Consider the following 20053-nt stretch of genomic DNA (forward strand, 5'->3'; position numbering starts at 1 on the left):
TAAACTCTGTCTTCCCTTCATGCAGGCAAAGTAGCGTTTTTAAGGCTTCAGGACACTAACTCTGTGTCTGGTGTTTCTGTGGCATGCTCAATTCTTTTTTGTGTTTCATGGAAGGTGGAATTTACCTTTTCCAGGTTCCAGTAACTTTCAGACCTATAATTCTTGGGTATAATTGAATTAGGCAAAGTGAGTTCACTCATCCCTAGTGAATATGCTATCCTACAGTCTCTTATAGGAAAGGACACCAAATATTTAGTGATTAATCGCTCTCAAATTTTTTTTCCCTCATTAGCTATATTTGAAAAACTAATTTTCCTAGCCGTGGCAACATTAAAAGCTGCTTGCATCAGAACATATCCCAGAGCAATGCCCTGCAGTCCTCTCTCCACATTAGAGTTTTGTTGCACCTTCATAGACTAAGAACAAGAGCCTGGTTGTAAAATGGCCCGCAGCTGCAGAAGTTGTATTCTGTATCTCATGTCACTCTCCTGTGTGACCCTTTCCCTGCGTCTCTGACTGACAAAAAGTGATGGTTTCTAGAGAAGGTCACATATGTACCTTCGCCATTGGAGAGTAGAACCTGAAGAAGGGTAAGAAAATAAGTTGGGGAAATGGGGGACCCTTGCAATTCAAAGACAGACTGTAAGGGCCCCTGAGGAAAAGGAGCTATTCTCAGTGGAAATTAAAGCCCTGATTTAATTGTGCAAGGGACATCATGTGCTTTCTTATGCTCATGCTTAAGGACCTTGCTGAATTATGGCCAGCCATGCTGCTCTCAAAAGTTTTATTACAAAACGGATCCCCTGTTTTCCTGTAGTCACTGTTTTTCTTCTTCTTCTTTCCACATCCACATCCCGTGTGGGTATTTTTTCCTTCCCTGTTATAAAGCTACATGAGTCCCGATGTTGCTTCAGGTAAAGAGATGAGTGACAGCTTTGAAGGAGTGGTTGGAAGTGGAAAGCAAGAAGGGAAGCCTTCAAAGAAACATAAGAAATCTACACGCATTCGATCACGCCAGGAGAAGTCGAGCAGACCAAAGCTGACCATTCTAAATGCAAGTACAACCTCTTTGTCTTAGGCTGAACTTCTGTTCTTGGACATGCCAGAAATAATTATCAACATTACTCTTTTCTTATAGGTGTGCAACACAGGGGATAAGATGGTGGAATGTCAGCTGGAAACACACAATCACAAAATGGTGACTTTTAAATTTGATTTAGATGGTGATGCGCCAGAAGAAATTGCTACTTACATGGTAAGACCTTATTTGCAAAGAAACTTTGAAAAGACACTTAAAATTTTGAGTTGCATAAAGCTATATGTATATTACACACACACAATGTGTTAAAGGAACATTAGTGAGGCTGCAAAGTCAAGCATTCCAAAGCTAGGGAATGCCAAAATTAAGATTGCTATGAAAAAAATAATATGAGATCATATAATTAAAGCCTGTGTTTTATGCATTATGAATGTGGCACAGGCAGCCTTAATTCTGGCATTTCCTAACTACTGAGGGCTTGACTTTTTGCAACCTTAATAATGTTCTTTTAACATAGTTTGTGTAATTTCCTAGGTTTTAAAAAACATAAACTGAAAAAAACAGTTCCATCATGTGGCATCATATTGACACGCACATGGATCATCAGCAGGGTTGACATCTTTAGATCAACCACACAGACCTTTGCCACTTGAGCTACTAAAGTAATTGATAGCAGTAGTAGGTTGTCATCCTCTCTGTGGCTCAGCACTAGAGAGGTATGAGAGACACATTTTGCCAATGGGTTTCACAGATACTTGCTAGCAGCAGAAGGCAGCTGTGACTCAGGAATCTTGGGTTCTAGTCCAGGCTCTCGAAGGGAGTGTGCGCCAATGGACACAGATTTTTCTGCCTTGAATCCTCTCCAATCTGACCTTGTCCCAATCCTGGCTATTCCCCAAACCTGGCTCCTCATCCAAGTCCCAGTCTCCTTGTCCAGAAACCATTGACCATTTTGGCTAGAATTTTCCAAAAGACGCCCAGCTTGGAAAATTTAGCCCAATCAGTTAGTTTGGAAAAGCTATAAACACTCAAAGCAGGGTCTTGTAATAGGACATGTCAGGCAACCTTAACAGGTGGTGCCACCAGCCCTGCTTATCATCTGAAAAGTAAGCACGACTTTGATTGGCCAGGACACCACAGGAAGAAGGACAAGACCCCAGAAATGTGATTTATACAGGTCACAACTTTCTTTAATAACACATCTGGGAACTATCAGACAATAACGCATCCAGCGCAGGCTCTGCTTCCTACTTTAACCCAGGTCACCTGACGGGGGGCTGAGATCGGCCCCTCCCCTTATTCACCTATCCCAGCACCACTGCTGGAACACCAGTGCCCTCTCATTGTAGGAGGATTAAGGGGGTGGGGAAGAGGGGTTGTCACCTTGTTGTACCAAAGATTAGGAGCCCCAGCTTTTTAGGCGATGCTTTCTCCTAATCCTCTTCCAGTTCTGTCTTATCAGTGGACCAGACCCCTGTTGAAGAATTACCTGCACTGGGTTCCTAACAGCTTGCAACAAAATTTTGCAACCAAACCTTCCTGCCCAGTCCCCGGGCCGCTGAGAGGAAGGTGTACACCCCCTCTCCTTCCCTCCCCCCCACCCCCAGCCAATCTGGGAGTGAGGAATAATTTCTTCCTAGCTGCAAAAAGGCAACTATTCCCCAAATTCTCCCCATTTGCCCTCTCTGGGATGAGAGGACCAAACCTGGTCCTGCTCTCATCCCAGAGAGGGCAAATGGGGAGCATGGTTCCCTAGGAGGGGGAAGGGCTTATAAGCCCTCCCTTGGATGCATGGGAACCAAGAGGCTTATGCTGCACCCTGTGCAACCAATGAGCCCCAGCGCCCTGTTCCTCAAGTCCACAAGCAGGGGTGGTGGGGGTGCAGTCCTTAAAAGGGCCAAGAGTTTTCTCTCCCATGCTAGCCCCAACAAAACCTCCCCACTTCTGAGGTTGCATGGTTTGGGGAGCACGTCGTTCCTGTACTATGTTCTGGTTTTGATCTAGATCACAGATGCAGTGAGTCTGATTTTTCAGAGGGGGCTGAGCTTCCACAGTCCCAAATGAAATCCATGGGAACTTAGGGCATTAGGCACACCTGCAAGCCAGGCTCTGTGTTTTGTAGGTATGGGGCTCTGGGTGGCTTTTTTTATGTCTATTTACTGTAACGAAGTCTGTCTTTTGGGGCGAATGAGAAACAAGACAATGCTTCTTACACACACAAGCAAGGTGATCACTTTGCATCAAACTCACCAGGCCCAGAGAACGACTAATTTTTTGTGAGAGGGGTGATTCAGTTTGGCTGGAGGCCAGATAAGAATACTGTCTCTTTAGGGTCTAGTTCCCATGAAGAATGATGCACTTGCTCTCCGTACACAGATGCAAACTTCCAGCTAGTTAAGACCATACAGTGAGTACTGACCTACAGCCATTAGTGGTTTATCTTAATGTGCTCTTTACAGGTAGAGAAGGAATTCATATTGCAGACTGAAAAAGAGACATTCATTGAACAAATGAAAGATATTATTGATAAAGCAGAAGATATGCTCAGTGAAGATACAGAAGGAGAACGAAGTTCTGATCAGGGAACAAGTCCCCAGCAAGATGCCTCTAGACTAGAAATGAATGAAGTAAGAATCTTGTGTGTTGGGTCTTTTTTAAAAAAAAATTAATAAATGAGGGTTTCTTGATATCAAAACTGATTTTTTTCTTTATCTACTTACTGTATTTTAAGTTTGTTTTACAGCCTCTTCTCATGTAAGATTTGCAACACAAATATTCCTTAGAAAAATGTTCCTGCATTAGTGCTTGTCTAAAAACATATTTTTTGTTTTAAACAGGAGAACCGGCAATCTCAAGTGAAGACACCAATGTATCAGCAGAATGGTAAAAGTGCTTTTGAATACAAATAGAGTATCGAACTATCAGGCAATGAATAGGTAATGATTAGACTGTCCAGAAGTTTAGCAGTCTCCAAATAACTCCACCAGTTACAGGTGACTGGAATATATCCTAAAAATATAGGCCTGGTAAAAGCCACAGTTGCCGTTAGCAGCTTTGAAGTGCCAGGGCTAAAATAGATTAAACCAGTGTTTGGGTGTATTGGAAATATGCAAATTTTACAAACTGGCGATGATCCCCGGTACCTCCAAACTGGAAGTGGGGTTGAGCAGGAAGAGATGAGACTTTCATAAATGTACTCTTTTGTTCTCAACAATAACTAAGCTTGCAAAAGGAAGTTAACAGAGATTGGCTCTTCCAGCCTTAATGTTTGCAGATGCAATTGAATTTGGTAACCAGGAAGTTTCAACCAACTCTCTTACCAGTGAGAAGTCTTATTCTTTTGGATGTGTTTGGTATATTATCTCTTTCCCAGAGAAGGGGAAGGTATCAGTGTGGGCTTTTACTCCCTCTCTAAACTGGAGAAGGGAATAAAACCATATCCTGTTTAAACCTCATTTCCAAACTGTATGTGTCATATACATATATGTGGTCATGTGTTGCACACACCTCTATTTGCCAGGCACTTCTGAGTTTGTGTGTGTAAAACCTCTTTGGGGCCGCACAACATACTTCAGTGACTGAAAACAATGGTGTCCCTCCCAAACAATGGTGTCCGCAGTCTGCCTGGCTTCTCTTCGATAGTTCACACTTGCTGGCCACTCTTAAAGTATACTGTTTGCCTTTATTGGTTTGTAAATAGAATTTTGAAAACTGAGTAATTTGATATATTTAAATGAGGACGTAAAAGTTCAAGATAAATGTAGGAGAGCAGTAGTAAAAAAACACCACCTATGTAGGAAAATAGATAAAGTAAGTTGCAAAAAACATTACCAAAAAAACAGTTTTTCTATTATAAATACCTTCTTTACAGTACAATTAATTCACTTTAAGCCTAAGCCAAACATCATTTAAATCAAAGAGAGTCGTTCCAGCAACTTCAGTGAGCTTTGGATCTGGCCTTGGGTCCCACTCTAATACAGTCACTTGTAAGGCAGAGGACTCTTTCCATCCCAAGATCACTTTTTTGCTATGGGAGTCCAGTAAGATCATTATTTTTAATCTCCATGAATACTGTAGAGACGCGTGCCTCTTCCTAAAATGTGGGAGTTTCACATCAAGAATAAGTCTGATTTGGATCCTATCAGCTTCTTAAAGTACTGTATAGATGCTCCAAAACAAATACAATGTTAACCCTTTATTTTGCTCTTCACAATTAGTTTTACATACTGGAAAAAGGTGGTTTATTATATGCCCTGTTGTGGAAAACCCTACTGAGGAAGTACCAGAATTCTCCCCAGCAGTTCCTCAGAGTAAACAGCCAGAAGGTCCAGGTATTTATGAACTTTTAAAGCTTTCGTTTATCTTAGGGAACGGGCCATCGACCTTGTCGTCTTAGAGGCAGTTGTCAGTTCTTCCTATACCCTCCCATGCTTTCATCATGATTGTTTCCTTTTAGCTGCAACATGGTGGGAGGCAGAGGCTGAAGAGTATTGTGTGTGGTGTTGCTTCACGAGCTGACCAGTATAGGATACCAAAGATACTAACACAGGCACTGTTAGTTCTCCTTTAATTACTTTTTTGCACCTCAAACTGCTGCCGTCCACAGCACCTGTGTGGGGGTAACCAGATAGGCTAATCTTGCAGAGGAAGTATGGTGGCTTGGTTTCAGTTGTTAGCAAAGCTGTGTGGCCAAACAAATTCCTGCAATAAGTTTCTTCTTCTAAAAGTTATTCACAGATTACACATAACGCCAAAATAATCAGCTAAAATGATGCCTGCTTCTGGTTTTGATCTTCGCCATCACCGCTCGCTCGGAGGCCACAGCCAAAGAAGGAATCATTCATGGGTGTGTCTTCCTTGGCTTAGGGCAGCTCTTACCTTAGTTGTTCATCAGCCCTGGATTTTGGGGTAGCAAGTTGGGGAGCACCACTGTAGTCCAGAATAGCATGGGAGCCTTGCCCCAAAAGGTGCTTGAATTTTAAGAACTTTGTACAAATGAAAAATGAGCCTGCAGTATCGGCCACATAATTTGCAGTCTAAAAAGTCATGGAGGATATGGACCTTTTTATGAACCTCAATTTACCACGCTGCTGAAACAAGGTAGTTCATAAATAGCGTATTATTACTATTAATGACCAATGGAGTGCAATACACAGTACCCATTCAAAATGGATAGATCATATCCAGCATGAAGAGCTTTTCTGTAGGATCACACATTTTATGTGAGCATATAATTTTAAACTAAAATGTAGATGGTCTTTTGATTATTTATAGAAAAGTCCCAGTGTTCTTAAACTCTGTTAAGAGTTAGGTGTGTAATTTAAGTTCTATTCAAAGCTGTTTATCATAGGCTGCATCCTTTTTACAGAAATATCTTCTGTAGTCTGCAATTTGCGGTCCTTTTTTGAATATTGGGTTACTAGTTTTCTAACAGAAAACATTTAGCAGTTCAGGGCCTGTTGTATTTAAACTTGACTAAGAAATTTTGCAGTTACTTTATATGGTTCATTCTGTATAGCCTGTAAAAGGTGAAATTGGTGTTTTTACTCCTTATAGATCCTGAACAGTCCGATGATCAGCAAATGAGCTCTGCCGTGACAGACACACCTAGTGTCTTGTTTTGTCACCAGCTCCCTAGTCAAACAAGTGTATACGACAGCCCCTGTGGAACACCTGGTCCTTTGGCACAAGTTCCTGCTGCAGTGTCGTCAGCTGTTTTACAGACTAAGGCAGAAATTTTAGCTGCAACACTACCAGGAACTGCTCCATATGTCCCAGAACAGTTTGTTGCTAATGTAGGTCAACCAGAATATCCTCCACTACACCTGGTAATGCCCAGTCAGCCTGATGCTTCTGCCCACAATGCAGCTTCACTAGAGGAGCCTTCTGATGCTCAGCTTGCTCCAAAATCTTCCCTGCAAACGCTGCAGCAGACGGATGAAGACACTTGTTTTCCCGATGTGGAGATCTCATGCTGTACTGTCAGGCCACCCAGCTCGATTCTAACGGTTCCTGCGCAAGGAGCCGAATTCTGCCCCGTTCCTGCTCTCTCTGATGCCGTCGTCTTGGAACTCCAGCCTGCACCACAAATCCACCATGTGTCAGAGGCCAGTCAGCCTGGTGTAATGCAGCATTCCTTGGTGAACCAGCTGCTTCCTGGGGGTATTGTCTCTGATCCTCTAAATCTGACAGGCTCTCAGCTTCAAAGTCCTCCCCAGCTACCGGTAGCTGTATCCCAGCAACATATAATGCTGACCCAGTCCCAGCCTGTCACCTGCGCTGGCCTTGGCATGGGTCTGCTGCAGCCACCTTGTGCAGTAGAGTCAGATGGAGAAGGGCCACCCAGAGTTGATTTTGCTGACAACACAATAAAAAGCCTCGATGAGAAGTTGCGCAATTTGCTGTACCAAGAGTGTGTTCCTACATCTTCTGCATCAGCAGGGACACCAGAGAGCTTTGTACCTTTAGAGCATGGGGAGAGCGAGTTGGCTAGCTTACCGCCTTTTAATGAAGAACTAATTCCCACACTTGTATTGGATTTAAGAGAACCAGGCCTTAATGTCCCAGAAACCTGCCAGGATGCTAATGCTGCTCAGGATCAATTTGTGTCACTTGTACCTTCTGAAATGCCACCTTACCCTGTATTGGCTAGTCAGGCTGTGACTGTGCCTTTTATACCCATAAATCCAGCAGCCATGGAAATGTCTGCCATGCTGAACAATGCTACAGCCACTGGCCACAGCAGAACAGAGTTCAGAATCCAAGAGCCAATGGTAGGATATGCAGATTCGTCTATCTATAAGCATTTCTATATTGCTTGTTGCCGTAGTAGCTTACTTTCTGTCTGGGTTCTCTGTTTACTGCTTTCCATAGTGCAGCACTGCTTTTATTTTCAATTTGTCACATGTATTCTGACTCATACAATTTTTCACTAGCCATTCATTAGAGAAAACTAAACTTTGCTCTTGGGTTCAAAAATTGGTATAATCCTTCAATTCAGTCTTTTTCTTTTCTTTTTTTTAAATCCTGTTTCTAAAGCGAGAGAGCTGAGGAAAAGTGATATGTCATGGTGGTTTAAGGATGTTAAATACATTCATAGTGATGTTGATAACTGAGGTTACTCCTTTTTGAGCATTTATCTAAGCCTTGATAGGCAGACATCACCCTCTTTCCACTATCTGGCCTCTGTATATTATTTTCTGTTCCTCATTCATGCATAGAATTATAGAAATGTCAGGCGGGAAGGGACCTCAAGAAGTCATCAAGTCCAGCCCCCTGCACTGTGTCAGGACCAAGTAAATCTAGACCATCCCCGCCAGGGGGTTGTCCAACTTGTTTTTAAAAGCTTCCAATGATGGGGATGCCACAACCTCCCTTGGAAGCCTGTTCCAGAGCTTAACTACCTTTATAGTTAGCAAGTTTTTCCTAATATCTAACCTAAATCTCCCTTGCTGCAGATAAAACCCCTGACTTCTTGTCCTACCTTCAGTGGACATGGAGGACAATTGGTCATCAACCTCTTTATAACAGCCCTTAGCAAAATATTAGAAGACTATTAGGTCGCCCTGCAGTCGTCTTTTCTCAAGACTAAATGTGCCCAGTTTTTTTCAACCTTTCCCCATAGGTCAGGTTTTCTAAACCTTTTGTCATTTTTGTTGATCTCCTCGGAACTCTTTCCCATTTGTCCACATCCTTCCTAAATTGTGGTGCCCAGAATTGGACACAGTGCTCCTGGTGGGGCCTCACCAGTGCCAAGTAGAGAGGGACAGTTACCTCCTGTGTCTTACAAATGACACTCCTGTTAGTACAGCCCAAAATCATATTAGCCTTTTATGAAGCTGCATCACATTGATGGCTCGTATTCAGTTTGTGGTCCCCGATAACCCCCAGATCCTTTACTGCCACCTCGACAGGTCTTCCCCATTTTGTAGTTGTGAACTGGATTTTTCCTTCTTACGTGCAGTACTTTGCGCTTGTCTATACTGAATTTCATCATGTTGAATTCAGACCAGCTCTCCAATTTGTCAAGATCATTTTCCATGTATTCATTTCAATTGACTACCTGCCCTCCATCACTTCTGCACACTTATTTTTCAGTGAATGTAGATACTAGCAATATGGTTGTAACAGAAATGTCAAATTAATAGGTGAACTGGAACTGAAAAGCTATGTATAACTTAACTAGAGTCAGGTCAGTTATTGTGCCCCATAAATATAAATGTGCTTAGTATACATTATCGTGCTACTAGCTATAATAAAAGTCTTTCCTTGCCTTCCATTATGCCCCTGTGACTAATTCCGTGAGATCTAGCAGACTGCTAAAGTATGTTGGGTCCTAGACGAGGCCTGTAGTGCCTTCACTTTAAAAGTGAGTTGCCCCCAGGGCACAGAACACAAGATTTGTATGCTTGCTTGCTTGCCTGCCAGTTGTATAACATTTGTGCAAGGGCATCATAGCTACCTTCTGAAACCAGTCTTAATTTAAAACCCTAATTAAACATATTGTGGGCATTCACTTTGCTCAGACACTCCAGCTAGTGCTGAATACTCTCTAGCATAAAACTTATACCGCTTCCAGATGGGATCTTGCCTCCTTTCATAAGCTCAGCAGGAGAAGGCTATGTCACCACTTTGTTGGCAGACTGCTGTGGAAAAGCCTCAGTGCTGCAAGGTGCTGGTGGTTCCGTAGGCGGCTTGGATCATTAATGATTCAGTGTCCCGACAAGGGACCCTGAGTAGAACGAGATGCAGTCATTCAGATGAGACGCTGAGGCTATGAACGCTCTGGGACAGTGGATTTCAATCTGGGGTCCACAGATTATGGCTAAGATTTCCAAAGGGGTCCGCAACTCCATTTGAAATTTTTTAGAGGTCTGCAAATGAAAAAAAGGTTGAAAACCACTGCTCTAGGATCATTACAAATTCCCTATCACTTTCTGCTAGATCAGAGATGTTTAACCTAATTGGAAAGCAGTACTCTGGAGTTGGTTATATCCCCCCAACCAAAAATAAAGCTGACCCCCATGTAGTTTCAATTGGATTCACTGTACAAAATATTAAAACCATGCCATGTTTCAACAGAGAGGTGGTTGCAGTTAAGCAACTGATGAAGGTGTATCCTTGTATGCTGTGTATGTTACTAAGCCAGTTTCTAAAGTACTGAAGGCTCATTCTCCATAGAAGGGATTATAAATAACATCATAATATTGAGTGCTCCCAATTAGATTGTGTGCCATAGAATAAAACAGATACATAACACATTTGTATTGTAATTTACTTAACTTTTCAATGAAATTTCATATGTATTAGGATGTAATCTGGTTGAAAAAGCACAAGATACTCATTTATAAGTGTGTACTTGAATAGCTAAACTTGGTGCATATTTACAAACGTTCCATACTAGTATATGCTGCAATCTTCTAAAACCTTCCTCCTCGTTCACCCTCCCCGGAAAAGAATGGTGTGGCTGAAAAAGAAGATGGGTGGCAAATTTCGCTAGGAATGTAAAATACTTATTCCTGTACGAAATAACTTTGTGCTAAGATATGCTGTAAATATGAAGCAAGTTCCAGAGACAGAGACTGTATATTGGCTTCCCTGTTTGGGGGTGTGTTAAACTGAAATTCACTTTTATATTTTGTTTCTTTTTACTTAAAGTTGGAAAAGTCCGAAACGACTAGCATCGGTGTCAGCTCCTCAGAAGTGAGAGGTGGGTCGATGAGGAGAAAAGGTAGTTAACAATTCAAACTAGCTGTCAGTGGTAACTTCAATGCTATTTCTGTACTATCCTGTGGGCCCCTTTGCTCACGCACCCTTTTTACTAACTTTCCTTGGGAAACCTTCACAACCACACCCAGCACAATGGGGACCTGAACCTGGCTTGGGCTGCTGGGTGCTGTGACAAAACAAAAAATAAATCTGACTCTGCTGTCACTTTTATCAAACTTACAAAAAGCAAACAATCTCATGGACAGACTTAAACATAATACTGTAAATAAGCAATGCAGGTCCTTTCAGGTGGGTGAGGTACAGAGGCCTTCATGTGAGACACTGCACTTTTCCCATAGTGTTTTGAAGTTTGCAGTTCACAGGCTGAGCAGAAAGCCAGCCAGATCTCCTTTACCCCACTGGATGGAGTTCTTAAAGGTAGCAGGATTTTGGGTGGGCTCTGCAGAGAAGAGTCGGTCCGTAGCGTTCTCGAGGAATCATTGAGGATGACCATGAAGGCCTATCAAGGCAGGCATACTCCATTCCAACTAAGCTGTTGATGGATTCAATGACACTTTTCACAGCAGTCCATATTAAAATTGTTCAGAATGTGGAACTAATCTGATTTACCTGTCCAGGAAGATTTTGTCCCCTTTAAGGACGGAGCACTCTGGAGACTTTAGCTCCTGCTGCTGATGATGATGATGTGTTAGAGTAACACACAGTTCTTCAAGTATGTGTCAGCATTGTTCCCACTGTAGATGCACATGCTGATTTTTTAATAAGTGTCCTTTGGGGCCATGTATGCACCCTGTGCTTTCTCATGCTTCTCTCTGAGGGCATAAAGGATGGGGTGGCAACAACCCTCTCTTGGTACTTTCTTACCACCAGTGGCAGCAACATGGAACCAGTGAAGTGTTTGACCCCGTCAGTTCTTGGCTTTGGCTAAATTTTCTACAAAAACTTACTACAAATCTTCACAACTCTTCTGACTCTGACATACGACTATCATGATATATATCAACCTGTCTGGACCGAGCACTGACAGATTTCCCCTGTACAGACCCCTTACATGCACACGCAAACAGAGCTGCTTGACGTGCCAGCCTCAAAACCTACAGGCTCCAAGCCCTGTTGGACTAATTACCCTGAAAGATGGACACAGCTGGTGTGCCTGCTGTTTAGGTGAGTTCACTATACCCAGCAGATGTTCAGTGTGCCTTGCATCCTCCACTAGGATGCGTAAGTCATGAGACATCAGGTTTAAGCTTCATCTCCTGGAGCAATCCATGAGGGTCTCCTCAGAACCTGAGGGGACCAGCTCCAGAGTTGGGCTAGCAAAGAGCCAGTGTCATCCAGCACTGTGTCTAGCAGACATGTCACACCAAAGACCGCTGTGAAGAAGACAGTGCAGAGAAAAGACCTGGCACCAATAACAATCCCTCCAGAACCAAGAGGAGTGGCTCCAAACAGAGAGGCATAAACTCCAAGCGGAGCTCGGTGTCCTCCCACAAGGACAGACCATGTAAAGCTTCTGCTTGTTGTCGAGAGCTGGTTATACAGAGCAGCCTATAACACAAAGTCCTCCAGCATCCAGCTCCAGTGAAGCCCCTCTCAGTGTTGACCCCTACTTCAGAGGAGGCATCTCTGGCAAAGCCAGGACTGTAATTGGTGCCAAAGCACCCTATGGTACCAGAACGGATTCGGATACTGAGAGCACCCATATTCCTCAGCACTACACCTGGAAGAGGCATATTCTTTCTCACTATCACTGGGGCATACGTTTTCTCCATCTTCAAGCAGCGAATCCTCTCCCCTGTGGTCAGTGGAGAGTCCTTTGACGTGGTTGTGGTAGCCTGTGTTGCTGAGGTAAGATGTGCTTCAGCATTCTGAACTAGTTGCGGTTTCTTTAATGCTGAAGTCAGCATGTTCATGAATATAGCATTGCTGTAATCCAGCCGAGGGTCTTTGTTCACTAAGATCGGATGGCGTTTCCTAGCCAAGCCAAGATGGTAGAAGGCCTTACTTGCAGAGGCTGCTATGTGAGAGTTCAGCATCCTCGAGGAATCCAAGAGCACATCTCTGCTATGGACTGAATTGACCAATTGTGGATGTGTATCTTTAACCAAAGACTACACCATCGTACCTTTCCAGGCAACCTGAGTACCATGCCAAAAAGAGACCAGGGTACAGCAGAGAGACACCAACCTTCCTCCTCCTCAGCAATGCACTTCTCACCTACAACCCAACAACAATCTATAGAGGACTGTCAGGAGCCACATCAGATCCAGTCCAGGGAGCTTGGCCTTCAGAAGCTGCCTTACCCCATTTTGTCTACCATGATATCTGACAGATGGGTGCTAGAAATTTTACCTGTGGCTATCCCATCCAGTTCCACTCCTTTATCCCGTCCCCGTCCCTCTTCAAGGACCCATCTTGCAAAAGACCGCTACAAGCAGAAGCAGCCTTCTGTCTAGGATCCATAGAGGAGCTTCCACCAGAGTTCAGGGGAAAAAGCTTCTACTCCTGGTATTTTCTCTTTCTGAAAAACAAAAGGTGCCTTCGTCCTATCCTAGACCTGAAGAGACTCATTTAATACATACGCCATCTCAGGTTCAGAACCGTAACACTTGTCTCCATCTCTCCAAGCACAATTCTGGTTTGTGGCTTTTGACTTGCAGGATACGTACTTCCATATAGCTATCCATCCAGCCTACAGAAAGTAGCTAAGATTCACAGTGGGGCCCAACTATTACCAATGCAATGTTCTGTCCTTCGGAATCTCCACAGCACCAAGAGTATTCGCAAAATGCCTAGCATTAGTGACAGTGCATTTATGGAGGCGTGGAATGCACATCTACCTAGACCTGGATGACTCGCTGATCAGAAGCAGGTCCCAGTAGGAGACTGTAACAGCCTTAGACTACATCCTGTCCCTGTTCTTTCAACTAGGACTCCTTGGGTATGTCTGCACTGCAATTAAACACCCACGACTGGCTCATACCACTTGACTGGGGCTAAAGGGCCCGGGCTAATGGGTTGTTTAATTGCTGTGTAGAGGCTTGGGCTGCAGCCTGAGCTCTGGGACCCTCCCAGCTCTCAGGGATAACCCTGTTGGCTCTTCACCTACCAGGGGTCAGCAACGACCTCAGACTTCTTGAGCCAACAACTGATCGCCAACCATGAGTTTTCACTCTGAAAGTCCATCATATTCAGTCAATGGGGAACTCGCATAATGGACTTGTTTGTACCACAGAGGACCACACCAAATGTTCAAACTTCCGTTTCAGAGAGTGCATGAACTTGGGTTTGTTACCAAATGCCTTTCTCCTCCATTGGTCTCGAGCTATATGCCTTTCCACTGATTCCTAGATCAGGTGAGATGAGTCTATAATCACGCTGTTAGTCCTTTACTGGTAGAGATAGTTTTGGCTGTCAGACCGATTGCAGATATCCAAGCAATCTCCTATACTCCTCCCAGTCTGCGCAGACATAGTATTTCAGAGCCAAGCTCAGATACCGCACCTGGTTGTTGCACCTGACGGCTTGGGTGTTGCCTGGTTGAACACTGCTGACAGAGACTGCTCCCTGCAGATTCAGGACATTCTTATACAGAGCAGGAAACCATCCACTAGGATGATCTCCCCTTCAGAAAGGAAGAGGTTCTCAATACAGGTAGCCCAGTGAGACCTAGAACCAGTAGACATCCTGATACCAAAGAGCCTAGACTATATGCTGGAGCTGAAACAGGCTGGACTGGCATTTAGCTCTGTCCAGGTCTGCCTTGTGGCAATGTAAGTGTGCCATGCTTCAGTACAATCCCACCATCTGACGAAATCAAAATGTCTCAAGGGCCTCCTGCATACTTGCCCGTTGGTTAGCGACCCAACTCCCATGTGGTACCTCAACACTGTCCTCCTAAAACTCACGGAGCCTCCTTTTGAACCCCTGTCAGACTGCTCAGCACGCCGCCTTACCATCAAGATGGATTTTCTGGTTGCTATCACCTTGGCACAGAGCTTTAGTGAGCTCCAGGCCCTGGTAGCTCTTTATACGTCCTTCCACAGGAACAAGGTGGTGTTGAGACCACACCACATGTTCATCCCTAAGGTGGTTTCCAAATTCCATGTGAACCAATGAATCACCTTGCTAGCCTTCTTCCCAACGTTGCACTCAATGCCTGGAGAAAGAAGCTGTATACTTTAGATGTGCCTGGAGCTTTGTTCTGTTACTTTTAACAAAACCAAGCCCTTTAGTCAGTCTCACCACCTCTTTGTGACTATATCCAGCCCATTGAAATACCAAATCATCTCAACATGAGCATCTCCAAATGCCCTCAGGCACACAAGCAGCGTCTTCCATCCCCTTCAGGAATGTTCCAGCCTCTGAGATCATTCAACATGGAGCAACCCACTGACTCTTGTGAAATATTTTACCCTTCACGTGGCAGGCAGGTCAGATGTTCTTTAATTGCCGTTTGACTGATGCAGCTGTAACTCCTTGTTCCCACTGTCCAGGGGGGTTTCTGCTCACCAGTAGCCTACAGAGGATTCCACACTGACATTCACAAAGAAAGACTGGTTACTTACCGTACAGTAGCCATGGTTCTTTGAGATGCAGTCGGTGTGAATCCCACAATGCGCCCTTCATCTTAGCTTTTCAGAGTCCTCATGGTAACACAGCCCTTGAATTGTGAGGGAGCTAAGGAAGGGTCTGTGCCCTCGCACCAGGAGGCACAGGGCACATGCGTGGCCCTGACAGACACTGCCATTTAAAAAAAAAAAAACCAAAAACAAACCTTCAATTTCACATGCAGGAGGCATGTGTGCACCTTCAGTGAATTTACCCTGAGTACCGCATCTCAAAGAACCCCATCACCGTAGTGTAAGTATCCCTTCCTAACTTAAATATTAAGGAGGCCTGATGCTATTCTTAGAATTTTGTCAATCATCGGAAATTTCGTTTAAGTCACTGAAGTTGCACCAGTCTAAAACCAGGAGGAGAGGGGAATTTTGCCCTAGGTTTTCATATTAATTTCAATATGCCATAAAGAGATGCATATATTTCATGACTTCAGAACTGCAAAATGACATTCTTACCTTATGTTCACTCTGCATTCTTGAAAGATTTCCATTCATTGGTTTAACTTGGAAAAAGCATAATGGCCTGGAGGTTAAATTCTATCTTGTATGTCATCAGGAAAATATTTTGCTTCTCATATAGTGCTATTGTGGTCCAAATGACCACTATGTGAGTCTGTAGTTACCACCTTCAGCAATATGTTGTTCAAATTTGATCCGGGTGAAAGATATGAAAAAAGACTCTCCGGCTATGGTCAAATCCTGCTTGCCTTATGCACACTGCTCAATTACATGTTCAGACAACTATTTCTCTGTTGCAGACCTCAAAAGTACCTTTGTAACTTGAGCTCTGCATACAGTACACAATTACATTTTTGTCTTCAGAACTTTTTCAGACCTGTCTTTATCTAGACTGCCCAGATCATTGCACTGAGTCTGAGTTTCTACTAAGGGATATTTTATAGTACCTGCACTATGGCTTTTGAAATATTTTAAGTAAATCTTGCATTTGATTATCCTAATTATGGTCTAAATTATATAGATTTGCTGTTGAATCATGTATTGTTCCGATGCAAATGTTATTTAATTTTGGATCTAGTATTGCTTTCCATTTTTTAGGCTAAAACCTTTCCATTCAGACACGTATTCAGTTAATTATTTTTATTTTCCAATTTATGAAACAGGTTCAGCTGCAAATATTTCTTCAACTTCTGCTGTTCCAACAAAAGGTCTTTTTCAGGTAATGTGAAACTATAAATAGTTGTATGTCTGTCTGCTACACTTACACTCAAAATTAATCTCCCTCATTCTTTTTCCAGGTTGCTCCTGCATCAACAACCATACCTGAACAAATGGAAACTTCTAAAAGGAATGAGGAGGCAAAGATCAAAACTTCATCTGCACCTACAGAGAACTTAATACAGACTTCTACAACAGATAGGGAGATAAATAACCTTCAAAGGAATGACTTTGTAGACCCTGGTTCCTATGGAAAACAGTCTGAAGGGCATGATAATAGTACACCAGCCAAAACTATTGGGAGGTTTTCAGTGATCAGTACCCACGATGAATTAACTTTAACATTGCCACACTGCTTAAGGTACTCTGCACCACCTGATGTTTATTTGGATGAGCTTCCCTCAAGCCCTGACCTAAAGACATCAGTACGGCGAGTGCAAACGGCATCTTTTCTTGACGTCCTTTCTGACCATGGGTCCAGTGATTCTGGTGACGAGTCTCTCCAAAGGAAGTCTGTTGCTGTTCAGCCGTCCCTGAAGAGCAGTGGTGCAGCCAATGACATCACAAAAAAGGCAGCTTCTGTTCTGCAAAGATCTGGAAAGACTAGTGCACCGGGCCCTGATTCGCGTAATGGTCAGGGAACAAAAATTCCCACTATCAATATAACATCCTTCCACTCGCAGTCATCCTACATGAGCAGCGACAATGACTCGGAATTTGAAGATGCAGATATGAAGAAAGAACTGCAAAACCTGAGAGAGAAGTATGTTGGATTTTAAAACAATGCTGGATACTTGACAAATGTTTAAACTACCTAAAAAGCATCTCCACACATAGTAAACTGTGTGTGTACAGCAGCAATGAGTAAACTCATTCAGAGAAAATGCCACCCCTTTCTGCAAAATTCATACTGAACCCAAATCACAATGGTGACAGTTACAGAACCCCAACTTTTCTTAATCATTCCTTTCTTTTTATGCACCTTTGTATTTCTTAGGCCTGGTCTACACTTAAAAAATAGATCGGCCTTGCTGCACATCTCAGGACTGTGAAAAAATTTTGTGCCCTGAGTGCCATAGTTAGGTTGACATAACCCTGGTGTAGACAGGGCTAGGCTGACGGAAGAATGCTTCTGTTGACCTAGCGACTGCCTCTCGGAGAGATGGGTTAACTACATTGACGGAAAACCGCATTCTGATGACATAGGAAGTGTCCACACTGTAGCGGTAGAGCTGCAGCACCATAGACATGGCCTTAGTTCCAGCTAGACATGAAAATACCAAAATACCTCAAAAGCCTATATGTGTGTGTTCTGAGCCAGAGAGAACCAATTTAGCCCCAATTTCCTAACCAAAGAATTCAGTTAACTTCAGGGCAGGAAATGTCCCTGATGTTTGTTCAGCACCCAGCCCAATGAGGCCCCAGTCTGAGAGCTCTGGATGTTACTTCAATGCAAATAAAAGATAATCAGGAATAATCTGGTTACTGAGCTGGAGCTTTTGAGATTTCCCCATCCCAGAAGCAGATATTTTTTTGTTGCTAAAGCCCATTTACTAAAAGTTTGTTTTTATAATAACTACAACTTCTGATTTAATTGGGAGAAATATTCATGATCCTGTCATATAGGAGGGAGTCGTGTTTCTGAGCTGCACTGTTTGGATCTGGATTCAAATTTACCTAAAGTTTGGCAATGTCTGTTGCCCGCATTTGGATTTGAGTCTCTCCCTGAGCAAAATGTTTTTCTTTTTGTCAGGCGCTGCCTTCTTCAGTTGGAGTCACCAATATTGGGATCCCCCTTTTTTAGTTTTCCTTAATTATCGCTGCTTGTTCTTTTCTAACTAGCTTTGAATGTCACCGGCAAAATGGGTCTGGGGGAAGTGGCTTTTGTGTCCTTTTTTGCTGCTTTATGAAATATTAAGACCTGAAAAGCTTTTTTAATGAAATACGTGTTAACAAAACAGACAACCAAGTTTTAAACAAGTGTAACCAAAAAAAAAAAAACCTCCTGCACTCACAGGCTAAGACATCAGTCTGTTGTGGTGTCATAAACCTACTAGATATACAGTGGTCTGTAGAGCCCTCTAGCAAAACCACGGCAAACAAGATCTGATTTTTCTAATGTAAACACAAGCAGAAGACGACCTGCTTGGAGAGGGGGGAAAAACATGTCAGGGCTGCGTAGATCATAAGGAGCATAGAGGATTATAAAAAATTGTAGGTTTTACAGCTCACGTCTACAATAAACCAGAATTCACTCTCCTCATCCAAGCAGTTCAATGTATCCTTGTATAAAGTACTTCTTGTTATCAAAATGCATCTGGAATAGTAAATTAAATTACATTTAGCATCTCTTAGCATACTGCTTATGGTGGTGTCTCCCAAAAGTAATTCTCTGTCATACCCTATAGAACATGATAGCATGTCACAGATAACATGACCTCTTCAGTGAGTTGGTTGCAAACTTACATGAGCAGTAAACTCCAGAAAGCCGGTTGTTATTAAACTCATCTTTTGAGCACCTTTCAGTGTATTCAAGTGGGAGAAGTGCTTCATACTGGCTATGCTGTGCAAAGTGAATGCCATTTCCCTCTCAGTGGCATTGTTCTCTTTTTTTTAAAAGTAAATACAGTAATCCCTAAAGGTGCTGGATTGAAAACCCTAAAGAATGAATTCTCCTGGTATGGGATAGGTAGCAGTAGTGCAGCTCTTTCCCCACGTTACCCTTTCCAGAGTGCCTCAGTCCTGGGTAATCTTTGGGGTTAGAGGCTAGTTCAGGCTTATTTCAATTCGACCATTACCTTTGGACTCACTTTTTAAGTAGATACCTATCCAAGAGGAACTGGATGAAGACATCCAGCTCATGTCACACATGACTGGACCCCTGAGCAGTCAAATGTTAACAGCCCAACTACTGACCTGGGCTGGATTTGAAGTGGTGAGCCTGAAATGAAACTCTGTCACATGGCTAGTCCTCAGACCTGTCCATTTACTCATGGTTCTTTTTCTCTAAGCATGTGATGGGAGAAAAATGGAAGCAGTGGTTCCCAATCTTACTGTAAAGTTAGAATTTAACTTGGAATATAAGGGTGTTCTAGAAAACAATTCAGTGTGTGTTCAAAGGGTATTTAGATGCAATCCATCCTGCATTATAAGAAACGTGGCCATTTAGGTTCTTGTGTCACTGCATTAATTTAAACACTTACTTTTGCTTTTTGTCCTGCAGCACTTCTCCCAGTTAATTTAACTATACTTCTAGAGACAACTTTTTTTTAGCACTGGTTTGAAGGGACAGAAGTTCTGGAAACATTTGAGTTAAATTCAGATCTTGTATCCAAACCAATCACATTCGCTTTGGATTCTGAAAATCCTCTTTTTACCGGAGTCTCTGTATAACCTAATCCTCGAAGAGTAAATTTAGAGCGGTGAATTGAAACTCATTTTCTTCGTGTCCATGCATACAGGGTTAGATGGTGTTTCCTATGTGGAA

General features: G+C 43.0%; 1 protein-coding gene across 10 annotated transcripts in view; it reads left to right on the forward strand.

Moving 5' to 3' along the window:
- Nucleotides 1-20053, forward strand: part of WNK2 (WNK lysine deficient protein kinase 2) — a 172952-nt gene that overhangs the window by 117019 nt on the left and 35880 nt on the right. For 9 of the 10 annotated variants that reach the window (XM_074957804.1, XM_074957799.1, XM_074957801.1 and 6 more), the window contains 9 exons: nt 889-1054; nt 1139-1255; nt 3499-3666; nt 3877-3922; nt 5257-5370; nt 6596-7812; nt 10697-10769; nt 16512-16567; nt 16647-17329. In XM_074957804.1, coding sequence (XP_074813905.1) covers nt 889-1054; nt 1139-1255; nt 3499-3666; nt 3877-3922; nt 5257-5370; nt 6596-7812; nt 10697-10769; nt 16512-16567; nt 16647-17329 — 2640 coding nt within the window. The remainder of the gene's footprint in view (nt 1-888; nt 1055-1138; nt 1256-3498; nt 3667-3876; nt 3923-5256; nt 5371-6595; nt 7813-10696; nt 10770-16511; nt 16568-16646; nt 17330-20053) is intronic. The other variant, XM_074957800.1, reaches the window with a different exon arrangement.

The sequence above is a fragment of the Natator depressus genome, chromosome 7, assembly GCF_965152275.1.
Source record: "Natator depressus isolate rNatDep1 chromosome 7, rNatDep2.hap1, whole genome shotgun sequence".
NCBI classification, from domain to species: domain Eukaryota; kingdom Metazoa; phylum Chordata; order Testudines; family Cheloniidae; genus Natator; species Natator depressus.